Source organism: Lates calcarifer, linkage group LG24 (genome assembly GCF_001640805.2).
Source record: "Lates calcarifer isolate ASB-BC8 linkage group LG24, TLL_Latcal_v3, whole genome shotgun sequence".
Lineage (NCBI taxonomy): Eukaryota > Metazoa > Chordata > Actinopteri > Centropomidae > Lates > Lates calcarifer.
The window spans coordinates 2,840,111-2,854,336 of NC_066856.1; the positions used below are offsets into that span (position 1 = coordinate 2,840,111).

Sequence of the window (14,226 nt, forward strand, 5' to 3'; positions counted from 1 at the left end):
CTTTGCCACAGTCCAGGTTATTTAAAGATGTGTGTGAGGGCTCCCTGTTTTGAGCCCACAGCTGTCCAGCTCCCACTCTTTATCCCTACAAGGGACAGTTGTCTTGTCTCCCTGTTACATCAAAGCTGCCCTCATAGCTAGCCACTTCTAGAGGGGATCAAATGAAAGCCCACCTGGCCCTGTAGGATTATTGCAGCCTGGCCCCCATCTCACTCTTCCCAACCTATGCATGGCTTTCTTCTTTCAAAGGACCGCACACACTTTGCTATCTTCAAAATTACCCCTATTTTTTTTCTTGCTCTTTATCTGTCTCTCTCAAAGCTGATGTAGCACAGAAACAGCTCAGAGATACAAGAATGTGTAGCGCACTAGCCCTAAGTGGATTTACATATTGGATTTCAGGGAGGCCTATTCCGTTGTAAGCCTCATGGACTCCCACCGGGAGCTTTAGTCTGATGATAATGCTTGTTTTCAGTGTTAATACCAAACACACACATACTCACACAGACATATACACACTGAGCAACCGCAATCACCTTGCCAAACATGTGGTTACAGGCATGTATACACAATCATGCGCATACACAGGTGCTTTTACTAGTGTGGGCAAGCGTGTGTGTGTGTGTGTGTGTGTGTCTCTAAGAAGCCATAGTAGGAGGGCTAAATCCTCATTTCTGTGAGAGGCTCCCCTGACGCAGTGCTGACCCCATCCCTGACCTTCCCCACCCTGAATCTGACAGGGGTTGATCTGCCTCATATTTCATCTAGCACGGGGAGAGTGCAAGAGTATTGGCTCACACACATCCACACACTCACAATCTCACACACACAGATACGGCACAAATACATTTTTCAGGCAGTTTCCCCCTATCTGTCTGTGCCTCTCTCTCTCCCCACCTCCCACCTCATCTTTTTCCCTCTGCACTGGGGAAGCCCGTTCATTACTCAGTCAGTGTAAACACACACAAATACACACACACCGCAGGACGGCTGTGCGGCAGCGGAGTGTGGCGTGGATCTAGGGCTTTGCCCACATCCAAGTGTAATGCAGCCATAATGATAGGCCACTACGGCAGCCAGGGGCCCTGCCTATAGCCAATCCCGAGCCCTGTTTCTGCATCTTTGAGTTTCAGCCGCCCTAGCCCAAAGTACCATGCCTCAGCTTCAGCTCTATTTATACACCCACACCTCCACAGCTTGATAAAAAGAGGGATGGTAATAGCTCAGGCCTTGATTGAAACCTAGTGTGTAACTGTGGGCAGAGCATGCTGAGATTATGTATATGATTTCCACACTTTTTTTTTCAGTTTCTATTTTGACTATGAAGCCAGCTGGAAACCCACCTTTTCAGACTACATCTACATGTTAGCTCTCCTTACATTTCATTTTATTTTTACTCTAGCACTGATAACACCCTAGTGTTTATTTGTGTAAGAGACACTCACTTAAAATTCTTGATGACATTTAGCTCTTGTACCAATCATGTTTGAACACTTTTATTGTATGTAGCTTTGGACAAAAAGCAAATGAATGTAGTGTAATTTCAAACCCTGCAACATTTTCCCTCTAAATCTCAGTCTGTCATTTGTGGCAAGAACATGATCAGATAGTGATCAGATGAAACAACAGGAATGAAACGTTATACAATAGCCAGTGGTGTACATTAACTTGCCTTGTCTAAACCATAAAGGAAAACACAGAAATGATGGTTTGCTTCTAATTTTAAATGGGAACAAAATCACAAAGCCATTAAGCTCATCCCCTCCAGCCCCTGAATCATTCTCTGTGTGTCTCTCTTCCTCATCTTTACAGCTCCTACACTCCCGCCTACCACAGTAGTACCGAACACTACTCCGTCGGACGAGTGTGATGACGACCAGGCAAGCTGCCACAGTGGCACAGGTGATGACTACGATGTGACAGGTGCTAACATCGCCCTCATGAGACTGCAACCCCACTCCCGCTCCCCCACACCCCCATTGCCCTTCCTTCTGCTATGGCTCACACTTCTGCTCAGCTCAATTCAATGCCACTGCCACTTTCCCAGCTTCACCGCTCTCTACTACAGTTTTATTTGATACTGCAGCTAATCTGCCATCCACTGCGCACATTCGCAAGCACACGTGCATGCACTCTCATGCGCACTGGCATGTGCACAGCTCTCATTAGTTGCACCTGTAGTCCCCACCTCCCTTTTCAGTCTGTCCCCTCTTAAGCCCACCTCTGCCAACTCACAGGAGAGCATTATCACACTTGCACCAGAGATCACTAACTGTGCACATCTACACACACATGCCTCTAGACCTACCAACAGTGAGCTCCCTCTCTCTTTTCTTTCATTTTTCACCTGCCTTGTCCTCCTGCACCTTCTTTTCCACTTACTCCTCTTGGCCTAATTTCCCACTAACCCAGTAAGTCTCTGAGCCTGCACTGCTGCCTGCACTCCCCATTAACCAGCAGTCTCCAATGATGAGCATGGCACCGTCTCAGTCACGTGTTCTTAAAGTGTTACCTAAGACAGATATACAGAGGGAGGGTACTTCTAAGATTGAAGGAAAGACAAAGCATGAGCTGATTAGCAAAATTTAGTTAGCATGGATACATTCAGTGCATGGGTACAGGTACATGAAAAACTTTCTCTATGCCAGGTGAGGCTAACTCTGCTGATTTGTTGTGATAGGTGGTACCAGCATGCCAGAGGCCACTACTGCTGAAGTGGATACCATCCCAGGTGAGCAGAGATTTGTGTATTTTTCTTTTTCAACAATTCCACATCTCACTAAGCACTGAACGAAATGCCTTTAAATATTACATGCCAGAATGTTGAAACATGGAGTAAATATTAAACTGCTCAAGGTTTTTTGGAATTAATTTTCATAGATTTATCACACCAGCATACCTTCGTTAATGATTGCCAGCTCTCTCCTCTGATGTGTGTCTGTTATTAAAGCTGATGATATGGCCCTGAGAAGCTCCCGCTGACGGGGTGAGGGAGGTTGTGTGATGCAGGGCTAGCTGATGATTAGCACTGGTGCTCTGCTGCTGCCTTCTCAGCATAATCACTAATCACTGGGCCGACACTGACACACACACTAAACACACACATAGACACACACACAACAGTACAAAACAGGAAAGCACAATGCAAATGACCACAGGAAATTAGTTGTGCTTTGGGGCCACATGCACAGACACACACGCATAGCGCTGTCTCCTATAGCAGGTTGATGAGGCTGCAGCCAGCTGAGAGGCTGTGCCCCAGTCTGACCTTGGCTAATGGGCCATAGGCTCCACCCAGCCCCCTTCACTCTATCAGCTGGCTCTGTGGTCTGTCTGCAGTCTGCTGGGGCACCAGCTAATGTAATAGATGAGAGCTGAGGTGCGGGTGTGTGTATGCATATTTGTGTGTATATGAACATAACCAAGTGTCTGCAGATAAACACTTATCTGTCTGACTTTTCATTTCAAGAGTCTCAAACCGTGCATGCTAATCAGTTCTGTTTGTGTGTGTGTGTGTGTGTGTGTGTGTGTATCCATGTGTCCGTCCACCTCTGAGTGGGTACGTGCGTGCCGTGCAGCCTAATCTCAGAGGACGTAGTTTCCTTTGGCATTCAGCAAGAAAAAGTCTCTTTTTCTTTTCTTCAAATGGCCAAGTGAGTCATGTGGCTGCTCATCTTATCCAGCGCTGGTTGGTAGCCTCAGTCAAAGCCTCCCAAGAATGGAACAAAAAAAATGCCAAAGCCATTATAATTGGGAATGGGATTTCTCCATGAAGAAAGTGGCTTGGCGTCCGAAATGTGGCTCCACATGGGAATTCCATCCTTTGTGTTTAATGGGTAAATAGAGTCGTTGCCTGCAAAAGCTAGTTAAAACCTTCCCATTATTTAAGGGAATATTGGCTGATATATTCAGTCATTTGGAGAGCCACCTCATTGCATCTCCAAAGGCATCTCTTTCTTGAGTATAAAGCCGTGGTGAAAATCCCAAACACCTCACTCTCTTGTGTTCCTTGGAAGTCTTTCTTTATCCAGTGTGAAAAGTATTAAAGCCTGAGCTCCCACACATTTTCTTGCCTCCACCGAGACTTCTTCAGCACGGCGTGTGTCCTGTGGGGGACTGCATTGTTGGAATGGGGCCCTGGCACTGTTACCATAGCTGTCCTCAAACCTCAAGTCCCTCCTCTCATTAAAATCCTGAGCTCTCTGCGGGTTGTTATGAATGTTGCTTTCTCAACTGGACACCATGTCCAGACCCCATCCTCCTCTTCCCCTGCGCCTGTCTTTGTGCAGTGTCTGTTCTTAATGTTCCTCCATACCTCTCTTTATGTTGCCTGTTCCATTCATTAAAGGAGATCATTAACTATAGCCAAGATATAAGGTCTACATGAGGTCTGCGCTGACAGTTCACTCTCTTTTTCATGTCAGAGTTGTAACTTGCCATCTATCCCAGTCTGTGTCTCCCTCCTGAGTTAGCTGTTTTCATGTTCCACAGCTGTGGAGGAGGTTATGACCCACAGATCTTTGCTGCCCTCTAGTGTTTATAGTTAGTCAGGACGAGTAGAGGAGGCCCTAAAGTGTAGCCTGCAGTCAAACCATGACATGCCCTCAGGTCATTGTTCGGGTAAAGCCCAGCACTCTTGGCAAACGCTTATTCTGTAATAAGAGAATGATGAAATCTGATCTCCTCTGACACATGATCTTGACTTTTCTTCAATATATTTGCAGCTTTTCTCTGGTTTGCCTGTGACTTCGGGTGGGCCAATGACCCGTCCTTCTGCAGCTGGACATCCGAGGACACTGGCTCTAGGTGGCAGATCCAGTCCAGTGGCACCCCTACCCTCAACACTGGACCCAACATGGATCACACAGGTGAGAGCCATGCTCAAACAGGCTATACAAAAAAATGTTCAACCTTCTGACACAGTACGTGCTGAAAGTCAAACTTCTGTTCTGTCAGTTACACAAGTTCTTTTATCCAACAGGTGGATCAGGGAACTTCATCTACACCTTGGCAACAGGTCCCCAAGAGACAGAGGTGGCTCGGCTGGTCAGCCCTGTGGTCAGCTCCCCGGACTCAGACCTGTGTGTGTCCTTTTGGTACCACATGTTCGGGTCGCACATTGGCACACTGCATATCAAACAGCGCAAACAGACAGTTGATGGACCGGCTGACATCCTGCTGTGGACGGTCAGTGGTCACCAAGGCAACCGCTGGAGAGAAGGTCGTGTCTTTGTGCCTCGTACCAACAAACCCTATCAGGTAAATCAAAATCTCATGAATTTTAGAGTTAAAGCTGGCCTGCCTTTCAGTCTAACTTGTTTCGGCATTTACCACTATACCTGTGCTCTTTCCATTGTGGCTTTTAAGAAAAGGTAGCCGAAAAGTCACTCTGTGCTTTTTTAAGGTGGTGATCGAAGGTCTGGTGGAGAGAAAGAGCTGGGGAGACATTGCTGTAGATGACATTAAGGTTCTCAATGGGCTCAGCATGACGGACTGTAAAGGTGAGGCTTTAAGTGTTCATAGGAAGAATACCTCCATTCAGTTCTTGATCTGAAAAATGACTATACGTTTTTGACTGCAGCTTTTTATTTTTCAACACTGTATTCATTTAGACTTTCTTTTTGAACAGATCCTGATGTACCCACTGAGCCCATGCTACCAGAGGATAGTTTCAATGAAATCAGTAAGTCATTTCACCTGGAGGATTTATTTACCAACACAGCAATCTCTTTTCCAAGCCCATGATCGTTTTTATTTTCACGTCTCATTCTCCTCCTCTGCTTCTGTCTCTCCCCTACAGTGGAAGACATCACTGAATACCCAGTGTTTGTGGAGACCAACCAGATCAGTGGGGCAGGCAATATGCTGAAGACACTCGACCCCATCCTCATCACTATCATTGCTATGTCTGCCCTGGGGGTCTTCCTGGGTGCCATCTGTGGTGTGGTCTTGTACTGCGCCTGCTCACACGGAGGCATGTCAGACAGGAACTTATCAGCCCTGGAGAACTATAATTTTGAACTAGTGGATGGTGTCAAACTAAAGAAGGACAAACTCAATGTACAGAGCTCATACTCAGAGGCTTGAGATGAGACTGAGTGCATTGGTGTGACTGTATGATGTGCAGAGCTCGCAGAGCGTGCACAAGACTGGCTGTAGGCATATCCTCTCGTATATCCACGAGTAGGTAAGCTCAAAGGACTGCCAAAACCCTCAACTCACTGGATGAGGGACAGGTTCAGGACCCAGTGGGAGGTTTGGACTGATCCACGCTTTTCTCAGGAGCTGCAGTAAAAAGAACCTACCAGTAGGGGACACTGTGTACAAATAAAATACAGAAAAAATATGTACAGATGATTTAGATGATATTTTAATTTTCTATTTTGATTTTCATTCATTTTTACAATCGGATGCTGGTGTTGAGACCAATTTATTAATAATGTTTAAAGTATTTATCGTTTTCTGAGAAAGAAATGTTTTTTCATCATCAGTTCATGAAGGCTGTTCTTTATTTTAACTTTTGAAAGAGACGTATCAAAATCTTAAATGAACCATATCCGACGAAACTGTAGATTTGCCCCATCGTGTGGCATACAGGGTGTGCCCATAACCCAGGACCCTGAAACATGTACCCTTTCCCCTTTGACCCCTATCACTCTAAAGTGAGGGTCCCATTCATGGCAATGTATGGTTCTGACAGTGCCTTTAGTACATTTAGTTTGGCCTCCTCTGTTGATTGTTTTTACTGTACATTAAGTTATGATCACAGGAAACAGGGGCATGTTATCTTATAAATACCTGGATAACAATCTATCACAGCGTTTTGTTTTGTTGTTTTTTTTTTTTTTTGTTTGTTTGTTTTGTTGTTGTTGTTTTCTGTCCAAAAACCACACACTGTAAATAAGTTTTAATATATTTTATTGCCCTTTTTAAAGAAAGTAAAAAGGAAAAAAGCTGCAGTATCCCTTTTTTCATGGGTTTGTGTGTGTGTAAATACAATCCTCTGACTGTTTTGTGGAAGGTGCAGTGTAATGGTTTTTAATTTTAGATTACGTTGCTCAGACGAGCAAGATTTGTGTGATGCTGATGTTACAGCAATTTCAATGTGCATTCAAGCCATCTGTCATCGCAACACCCACTTCATGAAAACCACCGAAGAACGAATGAATCAAAAGGTAACAAAAAAAAATGCTGACATAATGAATTCTTGGCACAGCTAATCTTTCATTTCTTTATCATATCTCTGCTGTGAGTTTGACTGGTCACCAGAATTTTTCACATTGCTTCTAACATGCTCATGTCGATGGCACAGGAGGTGGTAAAATTATAAAAATGTCTGCCAGCAAACCAAAAAAAGAAAAGAAAAGAAACCAACAATCATCTTTGCTTTGCTTTAGCTAAGACTTAGACTAAATCATCACCTCCAGACATCACTGTGGATTGTTCACTAAAGAAGTGCTATCTGGACAATGCAGCTTGAATGCACTTTGTTTCTGATTCCCTCATTGATAGGAGCCTATTAAAAGAGGGGTTATCACACTAACTGAAGAATGGTGCTATCATTACTTTTGCCAGACCCACGTGTCTCATGATAAACCCAGTTTGTATTGTTCACATGCTGTATTGTAGCTTAAGGCCGCTCAGGCCACAAAGAGTTTTACGTGTTTCACATGTAGCAGCCATAACGTTGTGATGTCAGAGCTGATGTCATTAGGACGGGACACTGGTGCAGCGGGGGATCGAGTGGCGTCACCTGAATCAGGTCACCTGGCCTCCCTCCGTGGCTTTACCAAAGGATGGTTGCCCCCTTCTTGTTTGCTGGGGGTTCTCACTAACACACAACTACTCAGTTCACCAATGGTCATCACTCACAAAAGAACTGACTACTTGCTTTGCACCATCAGAGCTTCTGGAGAGAAAATCAACAGGGGGAGTGGTAGGACTTGTAGAGAAGAGCAATGTGTCTGCTTTTCTATCTCTTTTTAAGCTTAAAAGAAGTGCAAATGTCACCTCGATGTGAACTCTTCAAAATCTCTGCTGAGACTTTTTTTTTTTTTTGCAGATGAATGGATGGGATGATCCCTCCATTACACACTACAAGGGGAAGGAACTCTCGGTGAACTTTGTGTGAGATTGACAGTATCAGGACATAAGGGCCCATGGGACCTGGAACTCAGTGGTTTTCCACACCACAGTTAAACAATCAAAAACTTGATCCTGTGAAGGGTGACATCTTTTACATGTGTGTGCTTTGTATTTGGTGCCGTGGTGAACACATTCTCAGTTTGTTCATTTCAGATTCAACCTCTCCACCATCCGTCTGCGCTTTCAGCTATAGAAGACTGTAGCTACAGCGATGTGTGCTAAACTAGAGAAAAAGGATACTGTAGCGTGGACTCAAAACAAACAATGTTGCACTGATAAATATATTTAAGAGGTTTATGTGTTTATAGCGTTCATTTCCAAAAAAACAACAACAAAAAAAACCAGAAGAAAGTCAAAAACACAAAAAACAGGTGTTCATTTCTTTCATCTTTTTATATATATAGTTTCAGATTATGTGATATAATTCTGAAATGTAAAGATATTGAGATGTTTTCATTATTGAAAAAGGCATAATAGATTTTCCAACAGTAATGTCCCTGCCCCTCCATTTACATGGCATATTAACGCTTCGTTTTGTACTGTCATTCAAATTTTGTGCAGATTTTGTTTTTGTTTTTTTTACAAGAAAAAGAAAAATAAGACTTTTATTTTCAATACTGCTTCTGTAATTTGCTGTTGTAGGAAAAAATGAATAAACAGCAAGGCCTTAAAAAGAAAAGAGAATATTTGTTGTGATCTAGAATCTGAAACTTTTTTCTTTTCCTATTTCCAGTCAGATCTACATCACAGCCGTGCTATGAAGGGTTAACCAGCAGACTCACAAGCAGCTCTTTGAAACACAATCTGTTTTTTTGCATCAAAGTAATGTGAAAGCACGACTACAGTAAGACAGTGATGTAAACAAGAACATTTTGTCAAGTCTTTGTCTCACAGCCATCGCTTTCCAAAGATACAAATAAACAGCATCTTCATATGAAGGAGGTTGATCATTTATTTGATTATTTATCAATAAATTGTGGATATTTATTCAGATCTTTGAGCAGATGGAAGCAACTCCAGTGAAGTCTTTAATGTGAGGGCTCTCCACCTATTGGAGTGGTAAACAGTGGTGAAAATGATGGCATAGAGCGAAGGGTGGTACTGACCACTAATGAGAAGCTGATGTCAGCTACACTCAGTCGCTTAGGTGGTTTTCATGTTGGCCTATCATTAGATGAAATTAGGCTTAGTCTTCATTCTCACTGACTTTTTTTTTTCTTTGAGTAAGACCACATCTGAACTGTTGGTGTCTTATTTTGGCAGGACACTGACAGGGACTCATTTATATTTAACATATATATATATTGCAGTTCAGAATGTGAGACAAAAGTGTAGAATATTAGTGATAATTTGTGATGATATTTGTCTTTAAACATTAGTACAGCTGAGATAAATAGCTGCAATCCTTAGTCCCATTATCATAAACAAGCACATTAGACTCATAACATCATTTGGCTGCATATCCTTCACACACAATTAACTACAAGAGATTTGTAACCCAGCAACCCCATTAGATCCTCTTTATCTCTTAAAACTACTTGAACCAATAATCTTGCACAGCAATGCTTTGCATTAATTAGTTAATCAGTCAAGCAGGAAAGAGACAAAGCATCATCAGTCATTTATTTATGTAGCTGAAGTGATCTACAGCTGCTATTAAAGAACGTAAAAAACAGAAAATGATACATTCAGACAAAGTAACACAGTTTCAATAAACTGCTTGTTATTGTCAGTGGTGTATCACTGGATGTCCATACAAGATATTTACACTTAGCACTTTTAGTAGCTTTTATAAAGGCTTTATATTGGAAAGATTTTTCTGGTTGTTTGTTAATTGGTAAAAATGCAGTCAGACACTATAAATCATAGTGGAATCAACTAATGATTTTCTTGTTAACCTAAATTTGTAAGGTGTATTTATTTCAAGTTAATTCTACTTAGATTTAATTGTCAGACAATTGTTGAATGTATTAATATGAGTTGCTCCAAATTTTGAGTTTTGACTTAAAGTTTTAAAAGAAACTTGCATATTAGCAGATTTCACATCATGCATTGTTTGAGAGTCGAAACTCTCCAGAGAGTTTACTGATCTGATGTAAAGTTGATGTGTGTATTTAATACATGTGACAGTAAGTCATGGTTCTTTTTTCTCATAATAATTAAATCAGTGCCAATCACAGAGAGGATTAGTATTGAATTCAGTCCTTACCCCTTTAAAACAGAAAATGTAATATAGCTACTTAGAGCATCCTTACATGTTGTCTGTGTGCTGACTGTGGTACAAAATGGTATCAGCAGCTCCAGTTCTAAGTTCTTCATGACAAATGAAGGACTGGCTCTTTAAATAGAGGAAATGTAAAGAGAAAGTAAATCTGTCTGTAACGACTGTGACTAATCACTTTATCACACAATTTATTGAACTTGTTTCTTTACGTTTGGTCAACTCTATCAGTTAGTTCTTTTCAAAATGTATAAAACGACATTTAACTAACTGTTAAACTTAGTTCAGCTGACTTGCAGTTTTAAGGCAGCAGGAGAACTGAAGATTCTGAGTTGGATGAAATTAAAATGACTAACTGTGTAGATGTCTGATAAGTCACAGAATCAGCAGTAATAAATGTTGATAAAGTGACAATCCATCAGGTCTGCACTTATGGATATTGATCATTTGTTAATAATTTACTCTGGGAATGAGGATTAGTAAAATCATCTTTTCACAACCTGCTAACCCAAAACTTGTCATTAATGGCACACGTGTGATCTACAGAGCACTAGTGAATGTCATATATCTTATAAAGTGTGGTTTATTAGAGAGTGGCACCCGTCAGGTAGCATATAAAAAGATCTGGTGAGTGTGACTTTAATAACAATCAACAGTAACAGCCTACCACCGAAGTTTAAACTGTTTCTGTAGTTTTCTATTTTTGCCTCTGGGTGGCTCTGTGGAGTAATATTTCTAGGAACAGTAGCAAAGCACATATGTATATAATACAGTTAATGATGGCTGAATTCCTGTGTTTCATTTGTTAGTTGTTTTTTCCTCTTGTCTCTGTCTTCCTCCTCTGCTGACATCAAATGAGCACTTGTGAAGAATCCACCCTCTCTCTCATTCATCCTGCTCTCTGCCTGCCTGAGTCATTGTTATACCACTTGAAAAACTTGTTATTCAATATTAGAAAACATGACATAGAAGACCTGTGATGGAAGGTAGGACAGTAAGTAAGTTGGGGGTACCCTTTACATTGTAAATTGTATCAACACACTAAGTTTGCTGGTTGTTGCTGTCTCTGTCATTGGTTCTGGTTCTTTTTTTTAAGATCAGAAAGAGTTAGGTCTTTTTATGTTTGTTTTTTTAGAGGTAAAGGTTAGTTAGGCTTAATTCTGTTTTCATCCTTCCCCACATTTTTGAAATCTTTATTGGACTTTGTGCTGAGATGAGCTGAAAACAGCACCATAATCACTTTCATTTCCAGTTGTACTCTGATTCCTTTAAATTCTTTAGTAGTAGTCTCTATTGTTCCTCTAGTGTCAAGCAGGAGATGTAACATCCTGGTATTACTCATTTGTCCATGCTGGCTCACTGTCACACTGTCATGATGCACTGTAGGACCTGAAAAGAACATTGTTAATCATTGTTAATGTTATTGGCAACACCTGTGCTTTTCCTGCTATAACACGTCAACATGTCTGCTCTAATAAAAAGCCTACAATTATTTCATCATGACAGTGACAGTTGTTGCTCTAACTTGCTGGCAGTAATTGTGGAAACAATGAACAGGAACAAACTATTACTGCATATTTTATGGCTTTATCCCAGTTTCCATGCAGTGACCAAAACAGGCCACAGGGAGGCTCCAGAACGACCGACTGACAGGAATTTATACTGTATATACAACTTCTCTGGTCATTTATTTAATTACATAAGCTGTAATACATTATATGAAGATGTCTTGAAATTGTTTTAATTCTTAAGAATGTTCTGCTGTGGATAAAGAGATGTTCCTTTGGTTCTATATACATACTGTAGCAGTCTACACCTGTGTTTAATATTCAGGGTTATGTTTGACCTAACATTTTCATGTGGGCTTAAACTCTTGTCTGTACAGGTGTTTCACTGTGTTCTTTTCTTGATTTCTGAGGGACATGACACGTTGCTGTCTCAGTGTTCACATTTAAACAGCTGTAGTATTTTTAGTTAGGTTGGTAAGATCAGATTGTGAACCCAGAAGAGAATAAATAAGATTACGTTAGTTTCCATGAAATCTGCCACATCTGCATCACATACAGTCTGCCTGAGCTCCATATCTCTTCTGCCATGCCAAATGTTTGGCTGCCATACTCTGTGTTTCTGTACTATCTTCATCCTCATCACCTCCACTTCATCCCTTTCACTCAGTCTAAACAAATCTCTTTTTATGGTCATTTTTGCTCACTGTGTGTCATGATTCATGGACTTGCAGCAACGTGTCTGCTCTGTTAATGGTTAAGTATGATTCATATGCATAAAAACGCTGTTTTATTCAGATCTGCTCTAAGACAAGTCTGTTTTCTCTGGGATTACATGAGCCCTTGAATGAGTTATAAAACCTGAATTGTTTTGTCTTTTCAAAAACAAGTCTACATACCTTGTGCCAGAGTCATGAGTTACACAGACAAGAGAACTGAATAAAAGTGGAGTTTCCATTTGTTTAATGATGAAACTTTTCACCCATCCAGAGGCTCTGTCATGGAGTGTAGGGAAATAAAGAGCTGCATTCCCTTGTAAACACTCTCTGGAGACTAAACATCCATCCAAGGATCTTCCGGACTTGATAGTTTGTTTTCTCTCACATTTTTCCACTGTGGCTGAGAGAGAAATAACTTTCCACTAAGTTTAAAGCAAATAAATAACTGGCTGTGTGATTATTTTCAGACTGCAAGACTGATCCAGAAACTGTGTCAGCTCTGCATGTTTTCGGTGGCATCTAATGCTGTGGTTACAGGGTAGAGAGAGAGAGAGAGAGAGAGAGAGAGAGAGAGAGAGAGAGAGAGAAAACCTGGCTGTTATAAATTTTCATGTATGTGGTGTGACTATTGTAAAAAAGTTTTCATATGGCTTTCATTGTTAGACTGACTTTCTTCATAAATAAAGAGATTTTCATTCTTTCTTTCTTAACTTTACTGCACTGTATTAAACCAATACTATTTTAATACAGCTCAGGACAAAAACTTCCACTTCCACAATCACCAGTTTCACAAAACAACAATAGTCATGAAACCAGCATGGCAGCTATAATCTACCACCAAATTCACTTCAGGCATAAAAACAACTTTACTTCTAAAATTAGCTGAAGAAACTTATGGGTTCAATAAATAAAATACTCTCAGCACTGAAGAACTGTTGGGGTCGGACCGGGTTTTCTGATAATGTTTTTGAGCTTATTATTAATGAGGTATTAAATTATCATCAGGGAGTAACAGAGTCAGAAATGCTTAAATCATTTTCCATTAACTTATCTATTTCATCAGTAAGTTTGATGTCAACACAGAAATATGTACAAACTCTGTTCTATTACAGCAAGATGGTCATGTTCTTGCATTAACCTTAATTATACTCACAGTAGATTGATGATGATGGTGAGGAGGAGGAGGCTGATGATCATGTCCACTTTTATGGTACAGACTGATGTAACATTGAAGAGAAATGCTGGCAGCATCTGTATCAATAGGCAGTTCAGTGAGTGGGGGTGTCCTCTGGCAGTGACGCCAGGGGGAGGGTCAGAGAGCTGAGGTAAGTCAGCAAAATAAAATTGGGAAACAGAAGTATCTGCCTTCAAAATAAAATTAGCTGAAGCACGTTTATTGACATTCTCAAAGTGTGGCTATAATGGCAATACAGCATGTTTGTATGACATGTGATTCTTTCAGTAGCTTCTTCCTCCCGGACCATGTCCCAGCTGACCCACTCTACTCAACTGAAGGGACAGCTGAGCCACTGCTGGGACTGTTTCAAAACCAGGATTGTGGTTCTAAATTAGGCCATATAATGTAGTAGGCAAGAAGAGCAGGCCCGTTTCTATAGTGGAGGTACAGCAGGTGGAA

At 41.2% G+C, this 14,226-nt stretch overlaps 1 protein-coding gene and 1 long non-coding RNA gene across 2 annotated transcripts in view; one reads left to right on the forward strand and one right to left on the reverse strand.

The window, feature by feature from the left end:
- The window catches only part of nrp1a (neuropilin 1a), a 58,843-nt gene extending 49,760 nt beyond the window's left edge, over nt 1–9,083 (forward strand). The window contains 7 exon segments of the mRNA XM_018698253.2: nt 1,813–1,923; nt 2,681–2,731; nt 4,725–4,868; nt 4,982–5,259; nt 5,405–5,501; nt 5,630–5,683; nt 5,801–9,083. Coding sequence (XP_018553769.1) covers nt 1,813–1,923; nt 2,681–2,731; nt 4,725–4,868; nt 4,982–5,259; nt 5,405–5,501; nt 5,630–5,683; nt 5,801–6,087 — 1,022 coding nt within the window. The 3' untranslated portion in view covers nt 6,088–9,083.
- A 668-nt stretch (nt 9,084–9,751) lies between these two features.
- LOC108898302 (uncharacterized) lies at nt 9,752–13,863 on the reverse strand. The gene is made up of 3 exons (XR_007809424.1): nt 13,744–13,863; nt 12,771–13,115; nt 9,752–11,755 (listed from the first exon to the last, which is right to left on the reverse strand). It is a non-coding gene; the product is annotated as an uncharacterized LOC108898302 (long non-coding RNA).
- Between the last annotated feature and the right edge of the window lie 363 nt (nt 13,864–14,226).